The sequence below is a fragment of the Callithrix jacchus genome, chromosome 7, assembly GCF_049354715.1.
Source record: "Callithrix jacchus isolate 240 chromosome 7, calJac240_pri, whole genome shotgun sequence".
Classification (NCBI taxonomy): domain Eukaryota; kingdom Metazoa; phylum Chordata; class Mammalia; order Primates; family Cebidae; genus Callithrix; species Callithrix jacchus.
In genome coordinates, this window is record NC_133508.1 from 67,631,800 (window position 1) to 67,656,159 (window position 24,360).

At 38.9% G+C, this 24,360-nt stretch overlaps 1 protein-coding gene across 50 annotated transcripts in view; it reads right to left on the bottom strand.

Annotated features, from left to right (window-relative positions):
• Positions 1–24,360, bottom strand: part of PUM1 (pumilio RNA binding family member 1) — a 138,529-nt gene that overhangs the window by 50,482 nt on the left and 63,687 nt on the right. For 38 of the 50 annotated variants that reach the window (XM_078331016.1, XM_078331015.1, XM_078330996.1 and 35 more), the window contains exons 5-7: positions 23,574–23,752; positions 12,595–12,761; positions 9,900–10,170 (exon numbers count right to left, since the gene is read on the bottom strand). In XM_078331016.1, coding sequence (XP_078187142.1) covers positions 9,900–10,170; positions 12,595–12,761; positions 23,574–23,752 — 617 coding nt within the window. The remainder of the gene's footprint in view (positions 1–9,899; positions 10,171–12,594; positions 12,762–23,573; positions 23,753–24,360) is intronic. The other 12 variants (XM_078331014.1, XM_078331012.1, XM_078331020.1 and 9 more) reach the window with 1 other exon arrangement.

The following is a 24,360-nucleotide window of genomic DNA, read 5'->3' on the forward strand; positions in this document are numbered from 1 at the left end:
ATATGACAGTGAATAAAACAATACAGAATCCCTGCCCTGATGGAGATTACATTTTAGTATGAATGGTACTGGTACAAAGAAAAGGGATGCCAGTAACCTGATGTGTGGATCCCTTAATAGGCCTCTTTCCAAGGAGTGATACTGAAGACTTCAATGTCTGTTAAAATCAGACTGAAAGCACTTACTGAAGGGACCTCCCTGGATAGGACCAGCAACCTACCTGCTCTTCCTACAGGATTTTTCAACAGCTCAGCTGACATTGCTAGATGATGTATAACAGACACTATGAATCTTGAATTACAGCTGTCCTCATAAAAAGACCTGATTGTTTCAGACATTAGGAGATAATGTCATTCTACCAACTCGGCTTAATTGTTGTCACGACTGGACTTACTCTTATCCTAGGTGGTGGAGAGATTTTAGAGATTTGGCTACCTTCTACACCTCAAACATGAAGAGGCTAATTTTAGACTAAAAGAAAACAAAAAGTGAATACTTTGAATTCCTGTTACTTCTCTAGTCTTAATATCTGCTTTTGAATGTCAAAAGTAACCATGCACCTATTTCAAAAATAGTTTAGGTTTTGTTTTTTCGAAAGTTAAAGAAAAACTTCACTGTGATGCTGGTAAAAAGGAAACAGTACTACTAAATATCAAGTCGTAAAAAGAAATGTAGGGGGCTTGGTGCAGTGGCTCACACCTGTAATCCCAACACTTTGGAAAGATGAGATGGGTGGATCACGAGGTCAGGAGTTAGAGACCAGCCTGACCAACATGGTGAAACCCCGTCTCTACTAAAAATACAAAAATTAGCTAGGCATGGTGGCACATGCCTGTAATCCCAGCTATTCAGGAGGCTAAGACAGAACAATCGCTTGAACTTGGGAGACAGAGGTTGCAGTGAGCCGAGATCACGCCACTGTACTCCAGCCTGGGCAACAGAGCAAGACTCCATCTCAAATAAAAAAGGGCAGGGGAACTGAATCTACTAACAGACATTAACAAAACATTTGTCTTCCAGGAAGGGAGCCAGTCAAGACTATTTGGTAATACTGTGGTTGGGTGCGGTGGCTGAGGCCAAGGCAGGAGGAATCACGAGGTTAGGAGATTGAGACCATCCTGGCCAACATGGTGAAACCCCATCTCTATGAAAAATACAAAAGTTAGCCAGGTGTGGTGGTGCACACCTGTATTCCCAGCTACTTGGGAGGCTGAGGCAAGGAGAATCGCTTGAACCTGGGAGGCAGAGGTAGCAGTGAGCCGAGATTGTGCCACTGCACTCCATCCTAGCACAGACTCCGTCAAAAAAAAAAAAAGTGTGCTTGTGACTTCTGCAAGTTGGTTTCACATGTCTGTTTTACTAAAGATGTGTCTCACACAGTACTTCCTCCAACAGGAGGCAGTCCACCCAAGAAGGGCAGCCCTTCTTTACAATATAACTATGAGATATACTGTGAAATATCTCATAGTTCCACTAAATATGTACTGTCTCTTCAACAAGTTTCTGGAATTTTTCTGACCTGAATCCTTTTGCAATATTTAACATATCAGACACTGCTTGTGTTAGCTTCTCCTCTCCACCCTTCTTTGCTCTACTACAAACGAAAAAATTCATTTCATTCAACAAACATTTTTGAGCACCTAGTATTCGGCAGGTGCCTGTGACATGGAACTGGGGAAATAAAGACAGTATGTTCAGAACACAACTCTTAAGGGTAGCTTGACTTATTAACCACTGCCATTCCATCTGACTTAACCTCACTTTGTATTTTTTTTGTTTGCTTGTTTGTTTCAAGAGTCAGAGTCTTACTCTGTCACTGAGGCTTGAATGCAGTGACATGATCATGGCTCACTATAGCCTCAAACTTCTGGGCTCAAGCAATCCTCCTGCCTCATCCTCCAAGTAGCTGAGACTACAGGCGCATCCCATCATACCTGGCTATCTTTTTTTTTTTAAAACTTTTAAAATAGATGAAGCCTATGTTGTTCAAGCTGGTCTGGAACTCCTAGGCTCAAATGACCCTTCCACTCTGGCCTCCCAAAGGGCTGGAATTACAGGTGTGAGCCAATACACCTGGCCATATTTTTTTTTATTATTACATGTAAGTCATCATTGGTATGGGTACTATATTTGTAAATATACATGGAAATACATGATATGTGGGAATACCATAAAAGTAATTATTCCATATAACATTAGCTTATGGTTTTCACCATCATATTACCACATTTTGAAAGCAGGAACTATTACTTTTAACTAAAAGCATACAAGCCTTACAAGAGGCCCCCATATAGCCTATGTTTGAGAGCTGATAAATATCTTAGTAATTATGGTGAACAGAAAAGGATTTTCTTGAGACCATTTTGCAGTAAACAATTTAACAAAAGTAAATTATACATGTACACCAGACAGATTTGATTACAGAACAGATTACAGCAATTTTAGCACATTCTCTTTATGTAAATGGTGCAATATTAACTAGAAATACAGAGTATTCAAAACAAATTGGGTAATTGGTAAGTGACATATTCCAAAGGATCCTGAAAAACTTGCACAAATGCCATCTGCTGGGCAAAGCACTGAGCTCTGCTAACATTTTCATGTCTTCCACAAAGCAAGCGAATATCCCATAACTGAGAAACAAAATACTGTGAGAGTTGGGGGAAATGTTTATTTAAAGGTCAGTATAATGATAAATGTGATGCTGTTGATTATAATTCACGGATAGATTTTACAAGTTGTTCAAGAGTCTGAATGCAGAGGAAAATGTATCATCTACTTCAAGCATATCAAGTTTCCTAACAAATACTGAAGACATAATTTGGGAAGTAGACAAACAAGCTGGTTTGCCTCCTTTCTCCGTCACTTACTATATAAAAAACACTCTATATGGTTCTTATTCCAGAAAGGAATCCGGACAGCCAAAAACACCCAGCACAGTGACTGACATGTACTGATATGCAGTTGGCATCTTATAAGATAGCTACTACTATTATTACTGTTGTTATCAATAGCAGTTGCTGACATAAAAAATTATGGGATTTTCTGAATCTGGAGGAGGAATGTCTAAATAAGGAGTTAGAAAATGCAAAAGACTACTCCCCCAACCCCACCACAGTAAAGTGTACTGCCAGTCCTGACTTTTTTTTTTTTTTTTTTTTTTTTTTTTTACCAGTTTGAGGCCATATACATAGTAGACAGGGGTTAAGAGCACTGACTCTGGAGCCAGACAGCCTTGGTTTCTATCTCAGCTAACCACTGACTTGCTATGTAACCTCTGGCAAATTATTTAATCTCTCTGTGCCTCATTCCCCTCTTCTCTCTAATATGACAATTAAGATACATTTAACACAGAAAGTTGCTGTGGGGATTAAAATTAACACATGTAAAGCACTTATAAGAGTCCTTTATGTGTAATGGTAATGAGCTTTCTGATGAATGGGGAGAGCACCCCCAACAGACTCAGCCCCTCTGAGCTTCACCCTTTACAGTTCCTTCCCAGAGCCAGGCAACTCAAGCAGACCAAAAACTGAGGGCAGGACTCCTCCTAGTCTGTATTAAGAGTCAAAATCGCCAGGAGCAGTGGCTCACACCTGTAATCACAGCACTTTGGGAGGCTGAGGCAGGAGGATCACCTGAGGTCAGGAGTTCAAGACCAGCCTGACCAACATGGAGAAACCCCATCTCTACTTAAAATACAAAATTAGGCAGGCGTGACAGCATATGCCTGTAATCCCAGCTACTCAGAGGCTGAGGCAGGAGAAGCACTTGAACCCGGGAGGCAGAGGTTGAGGTGAGCCAAGATCGTGCCATTGCACTCCGGCCTGGGAAACGAGAGCAAAACTCCTTCTCAAAAGGGAAAAAAAAAAAAAAAAGGTAATATCTCACTGCACCAGGACCACCAACCACTATCAGTGGGTCACAAAGATAACAGAGAAGAAAGAAAACAATTTATGTTTTCATGGGTGAGTACTCTCTGCATTATGCTACTTTCAGAAAAAGCTATGAATACAGTGGAATTTGAAGGTGAGACAACTCTGCCTATTAAAAGGCTCTGCGTTTCTAGTACAAGGTCCAAAGGAAACAGTCTGAAGTTAGAAACCAAAATAACAGCTGCTTGCATAGCTTGTACCAGATGTCCCTAAACTTCACTGAGTTGTTGTTGTGTGGTTTTTTTTTTTGAGACAAGAGTCTCGCTCTGTCGCCTAGGCTGGAGTGCAGTGGTGCAATCTTGACTCACTGCAACCTCTGCCTCCCAAGTTCAACTGATTCTCCTGTCTCAGCCTCTAGAGTAGCTGGGATTAGGATTACAGGCATGCGCCACCACACCCCGCTAATTTTTGTATTTTTACTAGAGATGGGGTTTCACCACATTGGCCAGGCTGATCTCCTGACCTTGGATTATCTGCCCATCTCTGCCTCCCAAAGTGCTGAAATTACAGGCATGAGCCACCGTGCCTGGCCTCTTATGTGTAAAAATAAAATCGCTGTCCCACCTCATGGGGTTGTTTTTAGGATTCACAGAGAAAATCCCTTCAAAACATTAAAAGCACTATATCGATGATGGGGTTATAAAATGTTAAGAAAAAGGTTTATTTTGGAGTCATTCCTCAGCATATGAAATCTGTGAAATCTTGCTACTGTTTGAAGCGTCTAGATCAAAGCCCAGTTTCCAGGTGATTTGAATGACTACAATGATCGACTAGTGATTACAATGATTTTTGGTAAATGCATACAAACTAAATCATGCTGTTAAACTAAAAACAAAAAAAATCATCATCATCATCATCATCATCATCTGTGCATTTCTCTGGCAGATGAAGAATCTGATTCCAAAATAAATGATTTCTAAGGTCCTAAGGAAAAACAAAACACATCCCTCCACTAAGTATATCAATACCTTTTGAGAAAAACTTTACCATAAGTAAAATTTGAACAAAGTCAAATAATAGAGGTAGTAGGCTTCAACTGATCAATTACTAGTCACTCTTTTTTTCAGTTACTATTCACATGACACTTGACAGAATAATCATTTGCAAATTAAAGAGCAAGTTGAGATTATTCAATACCTACATTAAAACTATATACGCACTTGGCCTCACAAAAATGACATTTAATCACACCACCACACTTTTAACAACACATGCCGACTTCCACTCCCATCTATTGCATCTTTGTTAAAATTTCCACTTAACAGATGAGAGTTTAGTATAACAGTATCCAATTTTGTAAAATATGCTACATTAGGCTACTTGTAGATTAACTGAATTCTAAATAAAGAACATCAACAGTATGATTAATTCTACACTGATATAATCCTGGCTTTGGTTTGTGCCACATTTGTAATAAAACCTAGTAATAAGTTTCTAAACTGCATTTAAGGAAACAAACAGCCAACTGTATAGCATTTTGTAAAAAATACTGCTCCAATATCACAGTACAAATGGCATAAACACATTATGCATGAACTGCTCACAGCTGTTTCTCAAGATTAAGAAGACGATGAAGTGAATGTGAGACAAAGAAGAACACTGTAGAAATAACAACGATCACTTCAAGCTGGTAAAATACTCTAACTCAGAGGTTCTCAATCCAAGATCTTTGTACTTGGGTGGGTAATACTGCAACTTTATCTTCATGCACATCTACCTGAAATTTAGGATATTCTTCAGTTATAATTGTAGACAACAAACTACATGAACTTTAGCAATACATCTGTGACATTATAACAGAAATCACATATACTTTCATGTTACTTTACAGTTGTTACAAGTATCTCAAAATAATTTATGCTCATTATAATAGCTAGAATACTACTTCTATTTCATGCATCATATGATAAATACGTAAATATAAATTAGTTTTCAAATAAGACAGCTATTTTTATACCACTGGTTTCCTTTGTAATTCTACTTTCTACATTTTAAACATAATTTTGAGAAGTAGTTCACACAGTTAACCTATTAAAGAAGTTCACAGCAAACACAAAAACAAAAAAGAATTAGGAACTCCTGCTCTTATAAGTAAACCTTAGAAGAGTGAAATTCAGAGTGATTAACGGTGACCAGACAAGCAACTGACTAATCAAAACCTCAAGTGTCACAGCTAACAAGAATTAAGTTTGCAAGGAACCAAATGAAAAGTACCTTTTCCCTATTTGCAGGCTGCTCCATGTCATGTATCTCACTATAAGCTGATAATAAGTTTGAGGAAACCAGCTTATTACACCAAATCAAAGCCCAGATTGAAAAGAAATAGAACAAAAGAGGGAATTATTTTGTCAATCTCCAAACCAGATTCCTTTCCTAAAAAGTCACAAATAAAGCAAACCTACCATTTGTAGCAAACAACTCTAAACCAAGAAAAGTGATCACCCTTATTGCTTATTTAAGAAAGCCAAGATAAAAAGAACAGAATGTGCAGAAAAATATGTGCTGCACTAGAACTCTGGTTCAACCTTCGCAATCATCAGTACTGTCCAAGAAAGACTTCCACCTGGTTCCCAGGGCCTCCAGGACCTGGACTCAAATGCCAAAGGCGCCTTCTTGTCTTCTTCTACATTCAACTTCTACTCTCCTTAGCCCAGGACCACACCAGTCATTCCCAGCTCCATACCTCTGCTCTGACCTGCAACAAAATGTATTCCACCTGTCCTTCAAGTCAGTTGCATGCAACTTTTGTCTTCATTGAGCTCTCCCCTTGTCTGAGAGGATTCAGAACCCACCAATTTAGCATTTAGTTCCCCAAATGTTCCACTACTGTTTCATTCAGAACCCAAGGTTCCTAGAAGGACACAACTGTCAATAGTTAACTGAATAATAAGAGTAACAGAACGTCTCAAACTGCTGCTAAACTCACTAACCACAAAAAACTAAACTATGATAATTAAGTCATTCCTCCTCTCAAGTGTCTTCTCTTTGCCTATAGGCAGCACAGCGTAAGACTCACAACACTATCCCTTCAACCTCTCTAGTTATTTTTCTTCAACCTAAACCACCAACCAGACTGACTACTTATACATTATCTACTGAACAATACCTGTTTTACTATTTCCTCCACTAGAATTCTCATTTGCTTCCTCTACAAATAAGTTTTTCAAGGCACAGCTAAAGAACCACCTCTTCCACAAGTCCTTTCCTTCCCGAGGCCAGAGTACACTCTCCATAGTTGTAGGGTTCCAAGGACATGGGCATAAATGGTTGCATCCCTTGTCATTGAGTACTTCCATGCACTATTTAAATGACAACATGAGTTACAACGACTAACTTGAGAGCAACTCAAGAGGAGGAAAGGGAATCTTACTCTATTCATGAAAGATATGCTTGGCTACAAAGAACAAAAGATATGAACAGAAGGCTCTATCTGTAGAACACAGATCTGTGGTCTCTCTGAAGTTACCTGCAAAACTGAGTGCCAGAGAATTATGTACATTTTTCTCATGAGACGGACCATGGTTTCTGATCAGATGGCCACAGAGTGAGCCTGGATAGATTAAGTTCTGATTCAAGCAGTAACTTTCCCGGATATTATAAAGTATAGTTATCTGTATATAAGGCATAAGCTGGATCCAAAGGACACACATACTGGAAAACATGGTAGCTCTCAAGGAGTAGCCTCCAGACCTCCTGAAAGGCTAGTTTCAAATTTTAATTTTGGGAAGCATATTACAGAGGATGCACTAAGATACTATAATAGGGATGGGGGAAAGTCCCCTGAAACCTCGTTCTGTTAAAGCAATGCAGAAGAAATGGGATAAGGTTTGGTCCTTGCCCTCAAGGAGTTCACAATCCAGCAAGGACTATTAGACAAGTAATCACAACACAAGACCTTCTCTTAAAGGAAACACAAAATGCTATGGAGTTCAAGGGAGGCAGACATGACAGATTTCTGGTTTGGTTATTAAGAAAGAAAGGTGACAGTACTGAACCTTGACAAATGAAGAGGATTTAAATTAGAAATAAAAAGTGGAATAAATGTAATGAAAACCAAAAGGGTAAGGATAAAATGTAAGAAACAAACACCAATTTCCAATAGAAAAGAAATCCTTCCTTCTTAACAACTACTAGCTCTTATTACAGTAACATTGAGAGACTTAAAGATACTAGGATCTTAAAGATACTAGGAGGCTTAGGCCAGTGGTTCCCAGGTATACTATTAAGACACCCCGTACAAGAATGTATAAAACAATCTACTCAGAAAAGAATTATGGCCCGTGAGATAAAACAACACTCACATCATGACAGTACTATGTCTGTGTAAAAATGCCTCTATGTTGCAGCAACCAAAACATGCATAGGAAACCTGAATCCAACAAGAGATTAACTTTCAAAATAATGTTTACTTTTAAAAACTGCTGAGATATATGGTGAGGACACCCTTGGTTTTACATTTTTGAACAAGTGGTAGCTATGATGTAATCATGCTAACTACTTGTGGGTACACAAAAGTACATTTCTCTTCAAGTTCTAATAATTGTCCAGCCTCCAAAAACTGGTAAAATTATTTTGAAACCAAACATTAATAAACCAAAAAAAGAATCTCAACTCTGATTATGAAGTAAAGAACAGTTAAATGAAAGAGAACCATATTTTTGTTCATAAGAAATTTGAGACAAACTCTTCTTAAAAAAACACAGAAAGGGTTAGATAGTACTACACTGGGAATTGACACAAAGACCCAAATATGGCCATAAAGAAGAAGAGAAAGCATAGAGAGTCAATTCATATGGGGAGGCGGGCACACCTAAGGAGAAGAGTGTACACTTTTAGTTTACTCTCTCTCTGAAAAAAAGATTTGTTAATTTAATCTTATATAATATGCACATTCACACAATCCCTTAAAGGTATTTCTTGTTCATAAGCCACACAGGAGACTTAAATTAAAGGGATTTCTTTTGGAAAACTTCTTATGGTTAACTTTTTACTTTAGCTGTCTATCAACCAAAATTCATTTAGTATCAACTATTTATGACAATAACTAAACGTAAAATATGGCATAACTAATCTCGAAAGATCATAAGCTAATTTTCCTTCATAGAATTTCTAAACTTCAAAATGAGATGCTAACCTTTCAAACCTAGAAGTCTGTATTAACGATCTATTACAAAACTACTAAAGAGTAACAGAAATTCACAGTCAATCAAACTGCTTCTGCCACAAGGGAGAACTTATACTTAACAAGATTGGGAAACTAACTGCCCCTCTTTTCTAGTTCAGAGAGCTGACCTTCCTTTAAAAAAAATAAACACAGAGATCAGGTAACCCTAAAGGTAGTCCTACACATCTTCAAAAACAGAAGGCAGACTTACAAAATTTTCCACAGACTTACGAATTTTAAAAAAAAGAGCCAAGCAATTTCATGGTAGATTTTATGTTGAATGATTTGTGTGTGTGGTTTCCTATGATCACATTCTAATACTTTTGAAAGGTACCAAATCCTTATCTATGTTATCTGGAGTAACCTGTTTAACTGTAAGATGTAACTGATAAGATGACCTGGCACTACACTCCTGACAGTGGTGGACAGCAGAGTTTTACTATTATAAAAACAAAACAAACCAACAGCATCACAACCACATAAATCTTGAGAGAGATTCATTTTGCACCCAAGAAGGTTGTGTTATAAGAGGCAACACTACCTCATCCACTCCCCAGCTGCTGAGGAGAGAGAATAGCCAAAGGAAGTACATATAGAGCAGGGTGGCCTCTTGCCAGTGACCTCAGCATAGGGACCAGCTTCATGAGGGGACTCTGTAAACCTACATCACTAACAGGTTCATAAGGGCTAGCTATAAATAGCCTGAAACAATGCCACCTCCCCCCATCTCCCCATCCTTAATTACTTCAACAATGTGCTGGCTGGAGGGAGAGTAGAGAGGGTGACAGAGACACACACAGTACCTGTTGTTGAGAATTGTAGTCAAAAAGTCCCACAGTTGCTGCTGCTGAGTCCACAGGTACCTGCGTGCCTGAATAATCAAACTGAAGAGGCTCCATGCCCACATGTTCCATGGGGTCCAAGGGGACACTCTGGGACTCCATGTTGGAGAAATCCTCCACAGGCTTGGCACCATTGGTGCTGGTCAGCTGGGCTAAGCCCTCAGAACCATTCTGGTTTGGACCCAGAAGATCCACTTCATTAGCAGAGTTCGGGCAATTACCAGGGGTACGGCTAAACAGAAAAAGTAAAGGGCATTAAACCTTATTTTCAGCGGGGAGGGACACTACAGTAACCCAAGTTTAAGGACAATGTCCTCAGCATAGCTCATTATCAACAGTATTTAAAACTATTTCTATAAAACCACCAGAGATACTTTACAATGCTTACAGGGTTACATCCTCTAAACTGATGCTGCTATTGCTGGCAATTCCATGTAACCCACCCCTTAAATTCACATTAATTGCTAATAATTTACACCCCTTCGCCAAGGGAACCGGGTCTGAGGAAAACCGAAATAAGGTGGAAAAATCACTATGGCAACCATGAAAACAGATCCCAAAATGCAGGTAGCAAAATATGCCCCATCAAAAAGCATTATCTACTCTTTAAATATAGAGCCAATGGAAAAAGTCCGTTTCCAGGGGGAATTCCACAACTCAGTGATCCTAAAGTTTTATGTTCCTGGCATATTTGTGAGGGAAAAAAGAAAATGGAAAAAGTTTTTACTTATCATTGGTTTACTGACTAACACTAAAACTAACTCCCCCTCTATGAAACCAAAAGGAGTAGACAATTCCAAAGTAGGACAAGATAAACTCATTATCTGTGTGCCCCTGTTAAGGACACAATTCTAAGAATTGAAAGTAATGTGAAGATGCAATTTATCATCCAAAACCAGGACATCCCTAAGAGCAAAAAAAAAAAAAAGGCAGGGGAGCATCATTGATAATTATCGTGGGACACAAGGCTCTGGGTAACCCAGGATCTACCACTACCTTATATAAAGGGACTTCCGAATTAATATGATCCCAAATCACACCAATATACAATATTTATCAGGAGAGTGTAGCCTGTAGCTACATTAAATGCCCTTCTTCTCCACCTCCACACCCCCCCACCCCAAAAAATTCTGTAGTCCAGTAACCAGTACATATTAAAGGTATTATCTGGTTCCTTCTCTTTCTTTCACTCACCCATACACACACACACACACACACACTCTCTCTCACACTCACTCATCAACACCACTGGCACTGCCAGCCCCCATTTAAATACAACAAAATACTGCTATACAGGCTGCTGGACATTCAAGGTAGAGGGGACCCCTGACCTCATCTGAAAGACCTTAGTTAAGTATTTATTGCCCTGTGCCTTAAATTTCTTCCAAAGACTGTAATTCAGGTTGGGCATGGAAGCTCATGCCTGTAATCTCAGCATTTTGGAAGGCCAATGCAGGCAGACCACTTGAGCACAGGAGTTCACGACCAGCCTGGGCAACATGGTGAAACCTTGTCTCTACAAAAGATACAAAAATTAGTCAGCATGGTGGCGGGCGGCTGTAGTCCCAACTACTCAGGAGGCTGAGGTGGCAAGACTGCTTGAGCCCAGGAGGTAGGGGTTGCAGTGAGCTGATTTCGTGCCACTGCACTCCAGCCTGGGTAAACAGAGTGAGACTCTGTCTCCAAAGAATAAATAAATAAAAATAATTTTTAAAAAATTCTAAGACTGCAATTATTCACACATGCAAGATAACAATAATCACATTAGAAATACAAAACAACTGAGACTTGTCCTACAACAATGATTCATTTTGACTTTGGCAGACATTAGAATAAGCAGAGGGTGTGTGTGTACGTGTGTGCGTGCGCACATGCTCACACACACACGTTAGCTTTAGATTGATATTAAAATTACTCCGAAGTAAATTCTCTACCTGTACCATCACACTGGGGATTAAAAAATATTCTCTACCTGTATATAACTGGACAAGGATTTTTACAGATTTTTAAAGAATACATGCCAATTGTGGAAGATAAATATACATTATTTTAATACTCTGTAAAGTAAGTTAACGCAAAAAACCTGTAAAAATCAATCATGACCAGAGATGGGATGAGAGGCATCTGCAGAAGAGATATGATTAAAAACAAATCATTTAAGCTGCATCTCAGGTTCTTCAAAATGAGGACAATGATACCTGGTCCACCTACCTCAAAAGGAGCTCATGAGACAATGCACAAGTTCTCAACTGTTTTTCCCTCTAAACTGCCAGAGGGATATAACATACTCGATTAGTAACCACAGCTCTCTAATATAGTGATTTGGGAGAAACTTAAGAAAGGTCCCAAAGCATCTATCCTAGGTGATTTTAATACTTGAGAATCACTGAAATAATCTTCTCTGGAATCTTTCTGCAAACTCTAGAGTTCTATGCAAATGCAAAATCTACCATTTTGGCAATGCTTCAAGCATTGACAACTTTTAGAAAATTCCACCTCACCAGTTAATTTACAATCTTTGTAGCATGGCCTACACTAGATTGGATTCTTAAAAAGAAAACATGAGGAGGGGAAGAAAATGAAAATCAAAGTAAAACTAAATCAAACAAAAACCCATAGCCCACATTCAAAAATCAGAAGTGTAAAACATACAAACCTAAAATCTTTGACGTCTGCATCAATCCCATTCTGCACTGGTAAACCATTGGTCTTGTCCATCACATCACCCTCCTCCTTCAAATCTCCTAGCTTATCTCCATCAAACGTACCCTTGTTCTTCTTTTCACCTTTGTCGTTTTCATCACTGTCTGCATCCCTTGGGCCCTGTTTAAAAAATAGCTTCAGCTTCACTAATCATCATCAACTAATAATAATGGGCAACCGTTGTAGGCACCAGACTACACTAGATGCTACTCAGAACAGGATAGTGTTGTGCCCTTTCAGACATTACAATCTAATTAACAAACAACACAGAGGCAGGAACACTGCAGAAGGTCTTGCCAAATGGGGGAGACAAACATACATTTATGTTACAGAGTTCAGAACAGTCTTACTATACCCAATGTTCCACCAACCCATTTTCTTCCTTCCTTTTTTTTCTTCCTACCCAAAGCCCAGCTACAACTTTGTAGCTCTTGGTCAAGTTCTCTACTCTCAAACCTAACTTTATATAATAGCATGACTCTTAATAAGTCCCAGGTATGATAGTGAATAGTACAGAAAAAAAAATTGTCAAGACTGTAAAAAGAAGTTTATACTTCTCCACTGCGCTATGTAAATTCCTCCCTTACTTCTAAATATTGAGCCAAGTGCGGTCTGACATCGTTCCAACTCAATTATTATGTACCTGATCTTGGGATATATGCCCTGCCAATTTGCATCACCTCCCAGCTCTACCCTATAAGCCTCACAGGTTATGCATCAACAATTCACTGATGACCCTTAAATTTAATGCCTCAAAAACAAGTTAATTCTAACTATGAGATTCTTTCACCAAAAGTATTCTAATAACTATCTTCTACCATCTACTGGTAACAAAGATTATTCATAAGATCTAAGTGGAAGCATGTTAAATTGAAGCATCTGATGCAAGAGAATTTCTCTCTGAAGTGTTTCAAAATACAAAGCTTAAAATGCTGGGCCTAAAATAATTTATCAGGTGCCAGACATGTCATGTTTATGTCCTGCCTTCTAAGGAAATTAAGTCTATCTCTTCTTACCAACATCCCAAGTTAAGCCCTGGACATATAAAGCCAATGTACCTTGATTTCCAAAAGGAAAAGATTTGATATAGAGACTTGACATAGTATACAGAGATTTGCAGAACCTTACGCCAAAGGATTAAGGATTTAACCTTTGGTTTTGTAAAACTAGAGGAAAGCAGCCTTGCTTTCCCCCACCACTGACTCCTGGTTTAAGGAAGAGAAATGCACGTGGACCAAGTTAAAGTTCCTGGTACAAGGCAAGATCCACTCTATAAAAGATGAGAGTGGCTGCAAAGCATTTCCAGTCACCAAAACCAAATGTCAATGGAGAGAAATCAACAATGGAGGACACAGCAGCAGACACTCGGTTATGGACAGACTGACTATGGATGGGCCTGTATATGCAAAACCAACAGATGCTCTCAGAGAAGTTCTTAAGAGATCACTGGCCCAGAAAGGCTGACATTCTTAAACCTTTCAACTACTCCTTCAGAGACCATTTTACTTCTAAGTTATTCTCTGTTCAAATGTGATACAGAAAAAGATAACATAAAAAAGGAACAAATATGACAAGGAACTGAGAAAGGATATACAACTTAGCTTCATGTGGAATCAAGACAGTAAATCACAGCTTTGGCAGCCACTGAGATGTGCCTTTCAGAATAGAATCTCTAAAGTATGTCGCTGTTATTGATTCAAAAGAACTGAATGATAGCCAATTATGGACCACATTGAGATTTCCCAAAGCAGAGAGATGGGAACATGACAGGGTTCTAAAGGTAAAAAGATCTTTTAAAATATCCAAAGGCAATAGGTTCCCCCATACTGCAAAGGCAAAACTGACTAAAGGTGTGTATTCATTTTTATACCTCTAGCACTGACTACAGTGCCTGATGTAAGTTCAATAAATGTGATTTAAAAAATTAAAAGAAACAAAAAATCCTGCAAAACTGAACTGTTAAAATAAGAATGATCTTCCTGTTGCCTTTATTATCATTAAGTAAGAGTCCAGGAGGTAGTAATATGATCCAGATGACAACTCTGCCTGAATCAGAAACCATTTATGTCAACAGCAAAAGAATACTACAAGAATCATCCACTGCCATGACTAAGTCATCTTCTTCCACAAGTCAACAAATCAAATCACTGGCTCAGAAGAAACAGTTCACCTCCAACTGCTCAAAAGGTCTACAGGCAAAAATGGAAAGAAAGGGCCAAGGCATGGTGGCTCACGCCTGTAATCCCAGCACTTTGGAAGGCCAAGGCAGGTGGATCACTTTAGGTCAGACCAGCCTGGAGTTCGAGACCAGCCTAGCCAACTTAGTAGAAACCCTGTCTCTACTAAAAATACAAAAAGCAGGCAGGCATGGTGGCAGGGGCTCATAATCCCAGCTACTCGGGAGGCTGAGATGGGAAAATAACCGGAACCTAGGAAGTGGAGGTTGCAGTGAGCCAAGATTGTCCCATTGCACTCCAGCCTGGGCAACAAAAGCAAAACTCTGTCTCAAACCCCCCCAAAAAAGGCAGGGGGAAGAAGATAAAGAAGCAATAGGAAGTTTCAACAACAAGCAAGACAGCTGGTTGCAAAGGATGTGCACTAGTCAAACCAATGCTCTGCGTTATCTTTTCAGGGACTCTTTACAAGGGCTTGCTGAGAACCTGCTCAGCTCATCTACATGCTGGCTGTTTGGCCTAAAATCTCGTGTGTGTGTGGGGGGGGGGGGGGGCGGGGGGCGGGGGCAGTGTTTGTTCTTTCTTATTAAGATGGAGTCTTGCTCGGTCATCCAGAATGGAGTACAGTGGCATGATCTCAGCTCACTGAAACCTCCACCTCCCAGATTCAAGTGATTCTCCTGCCTCAGCCTCCCCAGTAGCTGGGATTAAAGGCACATCTTGACCACTAAGTTATGATCTCAGCCACTAATTTACATTCTCAACTATACTCCCACAGGCTACATTTTCAAATATTTCCCTGCAATGAGCTGCATTTTACCAGTATCATACAAGCCATTCTTACAAAATACCTGGGTTTCTACTTTGAACAAGCTAATGATACCTACTAAAATAGTACTTCCCTTTAGAGGGTGGGGGACCCAAGAAAGGTTTTTAATTCTTGATCTGGATGGCTGTTATATAGGTGTTTTCATTTTGTAGAAATTCAGGAAGATTAACATTTATGGCTTGTATACATCTCTGAACATAGGTCATATTTCAACAGAAAGTTTACTTAAGGAAAAACAACTCAAGAAATCAACAATAGCCCTCCATAAAAATGGTTGGCAAAAGTCTGACTTTTGAATAAAAACAAAAGTACAAATGGGAAACCATTCTGTCAAAAGTCTGTTATTAAGAGATCATAGGAGCTGCAAAAGGTGGCTCATGCCTATAATCCTAGCACTTCGGGAGGCAGAATCGGAAAAGTTGTAGGTTGAGGCCTAGAGTTCAAGACCAGCCTGGGCAACACAGGGGATGCCATCTGTACAAAAATAGTTAAAAAAAAAAAAAAATTTAGCTGGGCGAGGTGGCATGAGCCTGTAGTCCTTGCTATTCAGGAGGCTGAAGCAGAAAGACCACTTGAGCTCAGGGGATCAAAGCTGCAGTGAGCTATGATCTGTCAATGCACCCAGTCTGGGACAGGGTGAGACCCTATCTTTAATTGATTAGACAGACAGCAGTATCAGGTTCAAGATCCTTAAAATGGTCTCTTAAAAACATGAAGACCCTAGAGACAATAGAAGCAAGGTATAAATAGGCTAAGTTTTATGAGAATTTTAACACTTTTGAAAAATATGTAAGATAAACTATTCATAGCTATGTGATTTTTTTTTTCACCCTGACTGGAATGCAGTGGTGCAATGATAACTCACTGCAGCCTTGACCTCTAGGGCTCATGCAATCCTTCCCACCTTAGCTTCCCAACCAGCTATGACTAGAGGTGCACTACCATGCCTGGCTGATTTTTCTATTTTTTGTAGCAATGGGGTCTTACTATGTTTCACAGGCTAGATTCAAACTCCTAGCTTCAAGCGATCCTCCTGCCTCAATTTCTCAAAGCTCTGGGATTATAAGTGTGAGCCATAACACCTAGTCCAATCTTTTAAAAAGTACAAAACCAGGGTGTACAGAACCTACACTCTATCTCAACTGCTAACACTTACTGGTCACAGGACTTTGGACAGGTCATTTAATCTCTGAGACTCTGTTTACTCATCTATAAAACAGAGACAATTTTGTTTAAAGCAGAATTATGAACAACAATGAAATCATGCATGTGTATAAGTTTTATAAATATAGGCCATTTTACACAAATGTAATATCATATCAGTAATAAAGAGACACACTGAGATGGTATTTCTTATGTAACACTAGATATGGCATCAAGAATAAAAATCTTAAACAACCCAATTAAACAGTTTAAATCTTAAATACAAGTATGTAGCCAAATGGCGCTCCCAGGGGCACTGTCATTTTCACAAAGCAGTGTTTCTATGCTTAGGGTTAATCATCGCAATCTTTTTCAAATTCATAGGTGTCTGGGCCCACTCTCTGCACCAGAGATTGATTTGATTGGTATATAGAGGTTCCTGCAAATGTTGTAGAAATCTTCTCCTCAAATAGCTCTGATAAGTATCCACAATTGAAAACCAATGTAATGAAATCCATCATAAGCATAAGAAAGGCATGGTTTGTGATTTGCTTTTTTTTGTTGTTATTACATATTATCTAGTACATATAGTATTGGAAAAGTCTATTAGCTAAATGAATAAATGAAAAAGGCTTAACAGCAACTTTTAATTATGAACTTTCCTTAGCTGAAGGTTAACCCAAAGCTATAGTGCTCAAATGCAAAATTCAGTGAAATGCTCAAATTGCAAGTGGCCAAGCCCAATCAAAATCTCAAGTGCGACCAAGATGGCTGCTGAGAGATCCCAGACCTACACAGAGGTAGAGAAACTGCTAAATATCAAAGAACTGGGAGAGAAGCAGACATAGGTAGAACAACTATATGATGTTGAGATCAGAATCCATGAACCTAAGGCTCAGCTTCCTCCAAAAACTCACATAAAGGGAGGAATACTTTCTAATCTATCTATTAATTCTAAATGAAGTCAGAAGATTTCAAATCTAATTAACTCCTCTTACTGCAATGATCTTAAAACAAAGCTTCACACAGCAGAAGTCATATTTAATGGGATTAGTCATTTTCCTCCTTTCTACAAAGGACTATTTTATATCTGCTTTACACACTGAGTCCAAAAACTATAACAATGTTACCTAAAATATTGGTTTCTCCTGCACACACTTACCCATTTTCACAAAATGCCAAATAACTGAAATGGCTAATTCCTCTAAAGTGCAACAGCGTTAAGTTCTGCTGGTAGTTTAAAATTTCAAATATAAATTAGCTGAGTGTGGTGGCACACACCTGTGGTCCCAGCTACTGGAGAGAATGAGGCACAAGAATTACCCAAACCCAAGAAGTAGACACTGCAGTGAGCTGAGATCGAAACCTTGCATTCCAGCCTAGGCGACAGAAAGAGACTGTCTCCAAAACACCTTTTTTCAAATATTAAAAATTATAAGTTTGAAATTGCTAGCCATGAGAAAGACTTCTTAATTTAACATATTAAATGTGATCCTTTTTTGAAGATTCCACCTCATAAACACAGCTAGTACGGCACAGTAGAAAGCAATATAGTTAAGAACTGAAATTAGAACAAAGTTTGACTTCAGACCCCACTTTCCCTCTAAGACTCATTTTTCTTATCTATAAATTAATAGAGACAACAGTATCTACCTCAAAGTGTTGTTCCAAGGACTAAATAAGGAAATTCATGAAAGTACAATTGTCTTTTTAAAAAAAAAAAGTTTATCTAATTTTCACATTTTTTTCCCCATTGCCTTTTTCACAGTACCCTCACTAGCTCTTCCCACCAAGGCTTAAAAATTGCTAGACATACTATGTTTTCCCCCCAGGAAATTTTTAAGGCTCTAATCATTAGACTCTTTGTCCAACTGAGTTTTCTGAGCTATTCGTATGGAATTGAGTCACCAACAACTACTACATTTCATTAAATCTGAGACGCCATAAATTATAAGAAATACCATCTTCAGTAATATGGTCAGTTATTGGAGAAAAAGAAAGAAAAACCATCATTTTATGTGCCAATAGGAAGAAAATGTTGGCTACTAAACTATGACACACTATCATTTGAAAGGGGCATCCCAATTTCAAAATGAATAACAGTGGGAAACTGTGGCAGAACATAGTCTATAGCAGGTACTGTGTAAATAATCATTGCCCAATTCCTGATGTACAGAATGTGAGAGTGCTCCCCTCTGCTACAGTAACCTCCAGATTCAAAAGGAAAAAGAAAATATACCTTAAATGTGGTGAATGGTGCTTGTTTTTATAACAGAGATGAAGACCCAAAGAAATAAGATTTTCTAAAAGTTTTTTTCAAGTTATCTAGTCAGTGTCTAAAAGCTTGGCACTGAGAGCAGAGCATGTAAACTTCTTGCTTTAGGGAAGCAAAAATATAAAGGGGTTCTAGCCTGCAGATGTTTCTAATAGACTCCTAATGATTTACTCTTCTAAGGAAATTATATTTGATATCAGTGCTTATCAAACTTAAATGTGCATACAAATCATCTGGGGAGTCTTGTCAAAATTCAGGTTTTGATTCATTCGCTCCGAGGTATGATCTGAGATTCTGTGTTTCTGATGAGCTCCCAGGTGATGCTAACGCTGTTGGCCCACTGACTTTGAGTAGTAAGACTTTTAGCCAGGTGTGGTGGCTCACACCTGTAATCCTAGCACTTTGGGAGGTTGAGGTGGGCGGATGATGAGGTCAAGAGATGGAGACCATCCTGGCCAACATGGCGAAACCCTGTCTCTACCAACAAATACAAAAATTAGCTGGGCGTGGTGGCACGTGCCTGTAGTCTGAGCTACTTGGGAGGCTGAGGCAGGATAACTGCTTGAACCCAGGAGGCAGAGACTGCAGTGAGCCGAGATTGTGCCACTACACTCCAGTCTGGTGCCTGGCGACAGAGCCAGACTCTGTTTCAAAAATAAAAAAAGACTTTTAATGTTTACAAAGCATTTTCATATATGCTACATAGCCGTATGAATTAGACTTTGTTGAGTTTTGATTATCCCCATTTTTGAAGATGAATTGAGGTCCATTTGAAACTCAAACCCCTGACTTTTATCTGTATCACATCATATGGAAGTTTTCAAACAAAACCTATGAAAGTAACCTAGCACTGGTTACCTAAAATAAATGCAGTGAAACCTAGAATAGCAAGTCATCTAGTTTCACGACCCAAATAGATGTATACTACTAATGTGTATACATTCTCTAGATCAAAAACCAGATACTCCCTACAGAACAAACAGAAAGACCGTCCCAAGATATTTTTTCTAAAGAATCTTTCTTCTGTGAGGCTAAGGTGGTCATTACCCTAATTGAAGTTTAGAGTGGTCTTCTCGTTTCCCTGCACACCATATACCAGCAAGGCAGAAATCATGATCTACTTTTTGGCTCGCTAGGCTTCCACCTATATGAAAAAGATCAGCTGGTATTCCGGACATCTTGGTCCTTAGATGGCAATCTCACCCGTGGGCCAAAAAATACAGTAATTACATCTGATTTTGTAACCACCCTGAACCATGGGGCAGGCACCTGTTCTACTCCAAGAATAAATAAAATAAAGGATACCAAAAAAAAAAAGATGTTGCTGATATTCTGAGTTCTCCTATTATTCTGAAAACTGATCTGAAGTTTGAGATTCCTATGTGGAATACTACCAAATATTTACAGCAAATGCTAAGAACAAAATATGGTTGTCAGATTCTTCTTATTGGCCTGAAAGTATTATTAGCACAGAAGCCAAAACCACTAAACTGAGACCATTTGTACAATCAAAATGAATTCAAGCTAGACAAAGAACTAAACAGCTTCAATCTAGCTGTAACTTGGAAACTTCACTGAAAATGATAAACCACTATACAGAGATTTATTTTAGTTCTGAATCAACTTTACCTGAAAAGTTAGTCTTCATTATCTGTTGCCAGTGTAAGAATGCCTTCTTAGTCACTTGCTTTAAGGTCTACAATCACTATACCATCAGAGACGGTGTTTTCAGCTCTCAGAGTTAAAGTGAGGCTTACTGGAGTTAATGTTGATATAGCTACCCCAAAAGTAAAAATACTTGGATGCCCTGACCCCATATACTATCAAGTATCTATAAGAAGCAGATACCCTATGTTCCTGGTTCTCTGAATTCAACACTTTAAATGACAGACTAGATTTTAAAAAGAAAAGGCTCACTTTCCTCAAGAAGAGGCATGCATACTTTGACAACCATAAAGTGATTCAGGCTTCCACAAAAAGAGCTTTGGTCAGATGTCATCCTGATGAAGAGGCAGAGAAAAGCCAGGTTATACATAAGATTAAGAGGATACAACCACAAACCTGATAACAAGTTCACTGGCCAGGCCCAGTGGCTCACACCTGTAATCCCAGCACTTTGGGAGGCCAAGCCAGGCAAATCATCTGAGGTCAGGAGTTCGAGACCAACCTGGCCAACATGCTGAAACCCTATCTCTATTAAAAATACAAAAATTAGCCAGGCATCATGGCAGGCACCTGCAATCCCAGCTACTGGAGAGGCTGAGGCAGGAGAATCGCTTGAACCTGTGAGGTGGAGGGTGCAAAGAGCCAAGATCGCGCCATTGCACTCCAGCCTAGGTGACGAGCGAAACTCTCTCTCAATAATAATAATCATCATCATAATTGGTTCACTGAGCCACAGGTCTCCATCCACCAGAAGATTATATATGCCAACAAGTGGCTTGATGTCACTAGACCAGTCCTCTTGTATCACTCTATTGATGCAACCTAAGTCAAACTATGGGATAATATTCCATTATCCACGATCTTCCTTCTAAAAGAAGCTGGAACACAGATTTGGAGAATTTTCATTTATTTTTATGATCAAAAGCTCAGTAAATTATCTTGATAGCTAGAGTCCAATCTTCTGACCCCATCAATCTAGTCTGAGGTCTTACCCTCCTCTAGTCACAACTCTTTTGTAAAAGAGGTAAATCACCAGTTAACCAGGACAACTAAGATAGTGAATCCAAATGATACAGCTTTTGTCATCAAAATAACTGTCTAATAAGATGATTAAAAAAGAGAAAATAAAAAGAGAGAAAAATAAGGGGCAAAGTGATTCAATCCCACCATGTATCTTTCTCCTAACTCCAACTATTTTTCTGCTTCCTACAAGCTTCACAGTAATTGCAGGCATATGCCTCCTGGTTAGTGCCCAAGAATTAAAAACTGATCACACACATGACAGAGAATTCACAGCTAGAGCCACAGGTTCCAGTTCACCACACTAGCAACCTACTGACACATAACACTAATTTCTGCTGAGGAATCTGCTCATAAGATGAGGAAAGAATGAAGACCAAAAAAAAAGAGGTGAGCTAGGGATAGGGTGAAAAAGGAGAAGCAACTCCATTCTTCCCATGAGATAATAATAGGCAAATGATCACTTAGCCTGAGCCCATTCCTCACATCCAAAGGGTAGATCTTGTTCTTCCCAAGCAGTCCCTTGGGAAGGTTCAAATAAAAGAAGCCATCTCCTATCTGATTCACAAGCTACTAAACCTGACCTAGGTCCTCTGCAGGGTCAAAACACCCCAAAGCAATCAGGTCAGCTTTAGAATAGCTAGTACTTAAGAACTGTACTTGACACTTGAGGAAGCTGCATCAAAAATAAACTACTGTTACTCTAACAAAATTTAACCTGGAATAGGGAAAACAGGACCAAGCCTCTGATACCCAGTAAAAGATGTATGACACTAAGAAATACTGAGCAACAAATGCTATTAAAGAAAGATAGTTATAATTATTAATATACTTTGTGGGAAAGAACCTTCTCTCCCACAAGTTATATTAAAATCTCTTAAATGACTGCTATCAGGTGGTATTAGCCCAAAATGACCTCAGGGAGAAGCGGCTTTGAAAAAGTACAATACAAGCTAGACAAGAGAAAGGGAGGGAAGATAGATTCATTCGCCTTTCATGGCCTTCCTATCTGTGACTTGGAATATGACAACAGTCATAGAATACAAAATGAGGAAGACTCAAATGGAAATACATCATCTTAAGACTTTTTGATCCAGAAAGTTAATGATAAAGAAAGAAACCATTTTGAGAAAGGCTGTCACAGATGCTTATGGAAAAATGCTAACACCTTGAAAGAGGCTATAGACACAGAGACTTATCTGACTACAATTTAGCATCAGAGAGGTCAGTGACAATGAATCCAAAAAATCCAGAAGAAAGAATTAACAGAATCCCTAATTTCTTGACAGGCCAGGTGTGAGAAATAAAGCTGTTCAAAGAGGGCCAAAGAGGATTCTATAATTAAATCACAGCTAACAAAACAAGAATGGCCCTGTAATCTGATCCGTATTAAGGTTTCTCAAGTACTGGCAAATCACTGATCTCAAATCTGGAATTCCCTGTTAACATCCCAGCAACAGCTTTCGCTTTTTAATTCCTTCCCAACCCCCCCCCCTTTTGTTTTATTTTAAAGTAAAAATGGTGTTTTCTGATAGACCAATGAACTCTGATCTAGATTTCAGTTCTTATCGCACATTACTATAATGTGTCTGCCCAAAACATTATTACTTTAGTTTTTAAAAGTTTAGTTTACATCTCCTAGTATGTTTGCTGAGTTCTATTTACAACGAACATGTTTGAAAATACCCTGTAATTCGTGCTGTGAAGGAAACTAAACAGGCATGTTTTGCTTTAAGGTAAAAAAGATAGAGATAGAGATAGAGAGAGAGAGAGAGAGAGAGAGAGAGAGAAAGAGAGATAGGAACAAGTTCCTCAAGCCAACTTACAAATCCTCCTTTTCTTAGACAGGAATCGCCCGGGGATGAGCTCAACACATACTCCACCATGCTAACGCCTAGTCCCCCACTCTCCGATCGTGGGGACAGTACAGAATTGACCTCACTGTTCACATGGAAACTCTGACCAGGTCTTCTCTGCACCATGATTGGCTGGGAAACTGAATGATCTACAAAAAAGATACACAAGCATGATACAGTGCAGCCAGAGGCTCAAACAAATTATGAGTGATGTCTCATGGATAAACCAATGGAATCAGGAAACTTGCCATGGTCAGTTGAGCCAAAACCTCCTATTGTGTCTTTCACTGTATGATATTCAACATAAGCTAAGGAAATGGAACACACCCCTCATTTATCCAGGATAGCAGAAGAATACAACCGTTTATCTAACTTATCTGGTTTGTCTAGCTGAGTGGATAAAATGTTTACCCCTTTATAAGTAAAAGGATTTTTTTTAATCTATTTTATTGATAATATTACTAAAACAAAATACAATTTTACTGCCCTTTTTTAAAACAACAACATAATTTGTTCTTTTCTGATAATTCACTGTCATCATGAGGTTCTATGCTTACATTGTGCTGTAACATACCACACTGGCTTTTGGGTTTTCTGTCTCCTTCTTCCCTATCACCTGTAACTTTTTCTACTTTTTCTGCTGTCAGTGTGTCTGCCTCTGTAAGTTCTCCCCATCCCTCTTCAGGGGTAGTCTGCCAGAAGAATGTCCATGCCCAGTGACTTGATTTGGTCCCAATCACGTTTAAAGATAGATCAT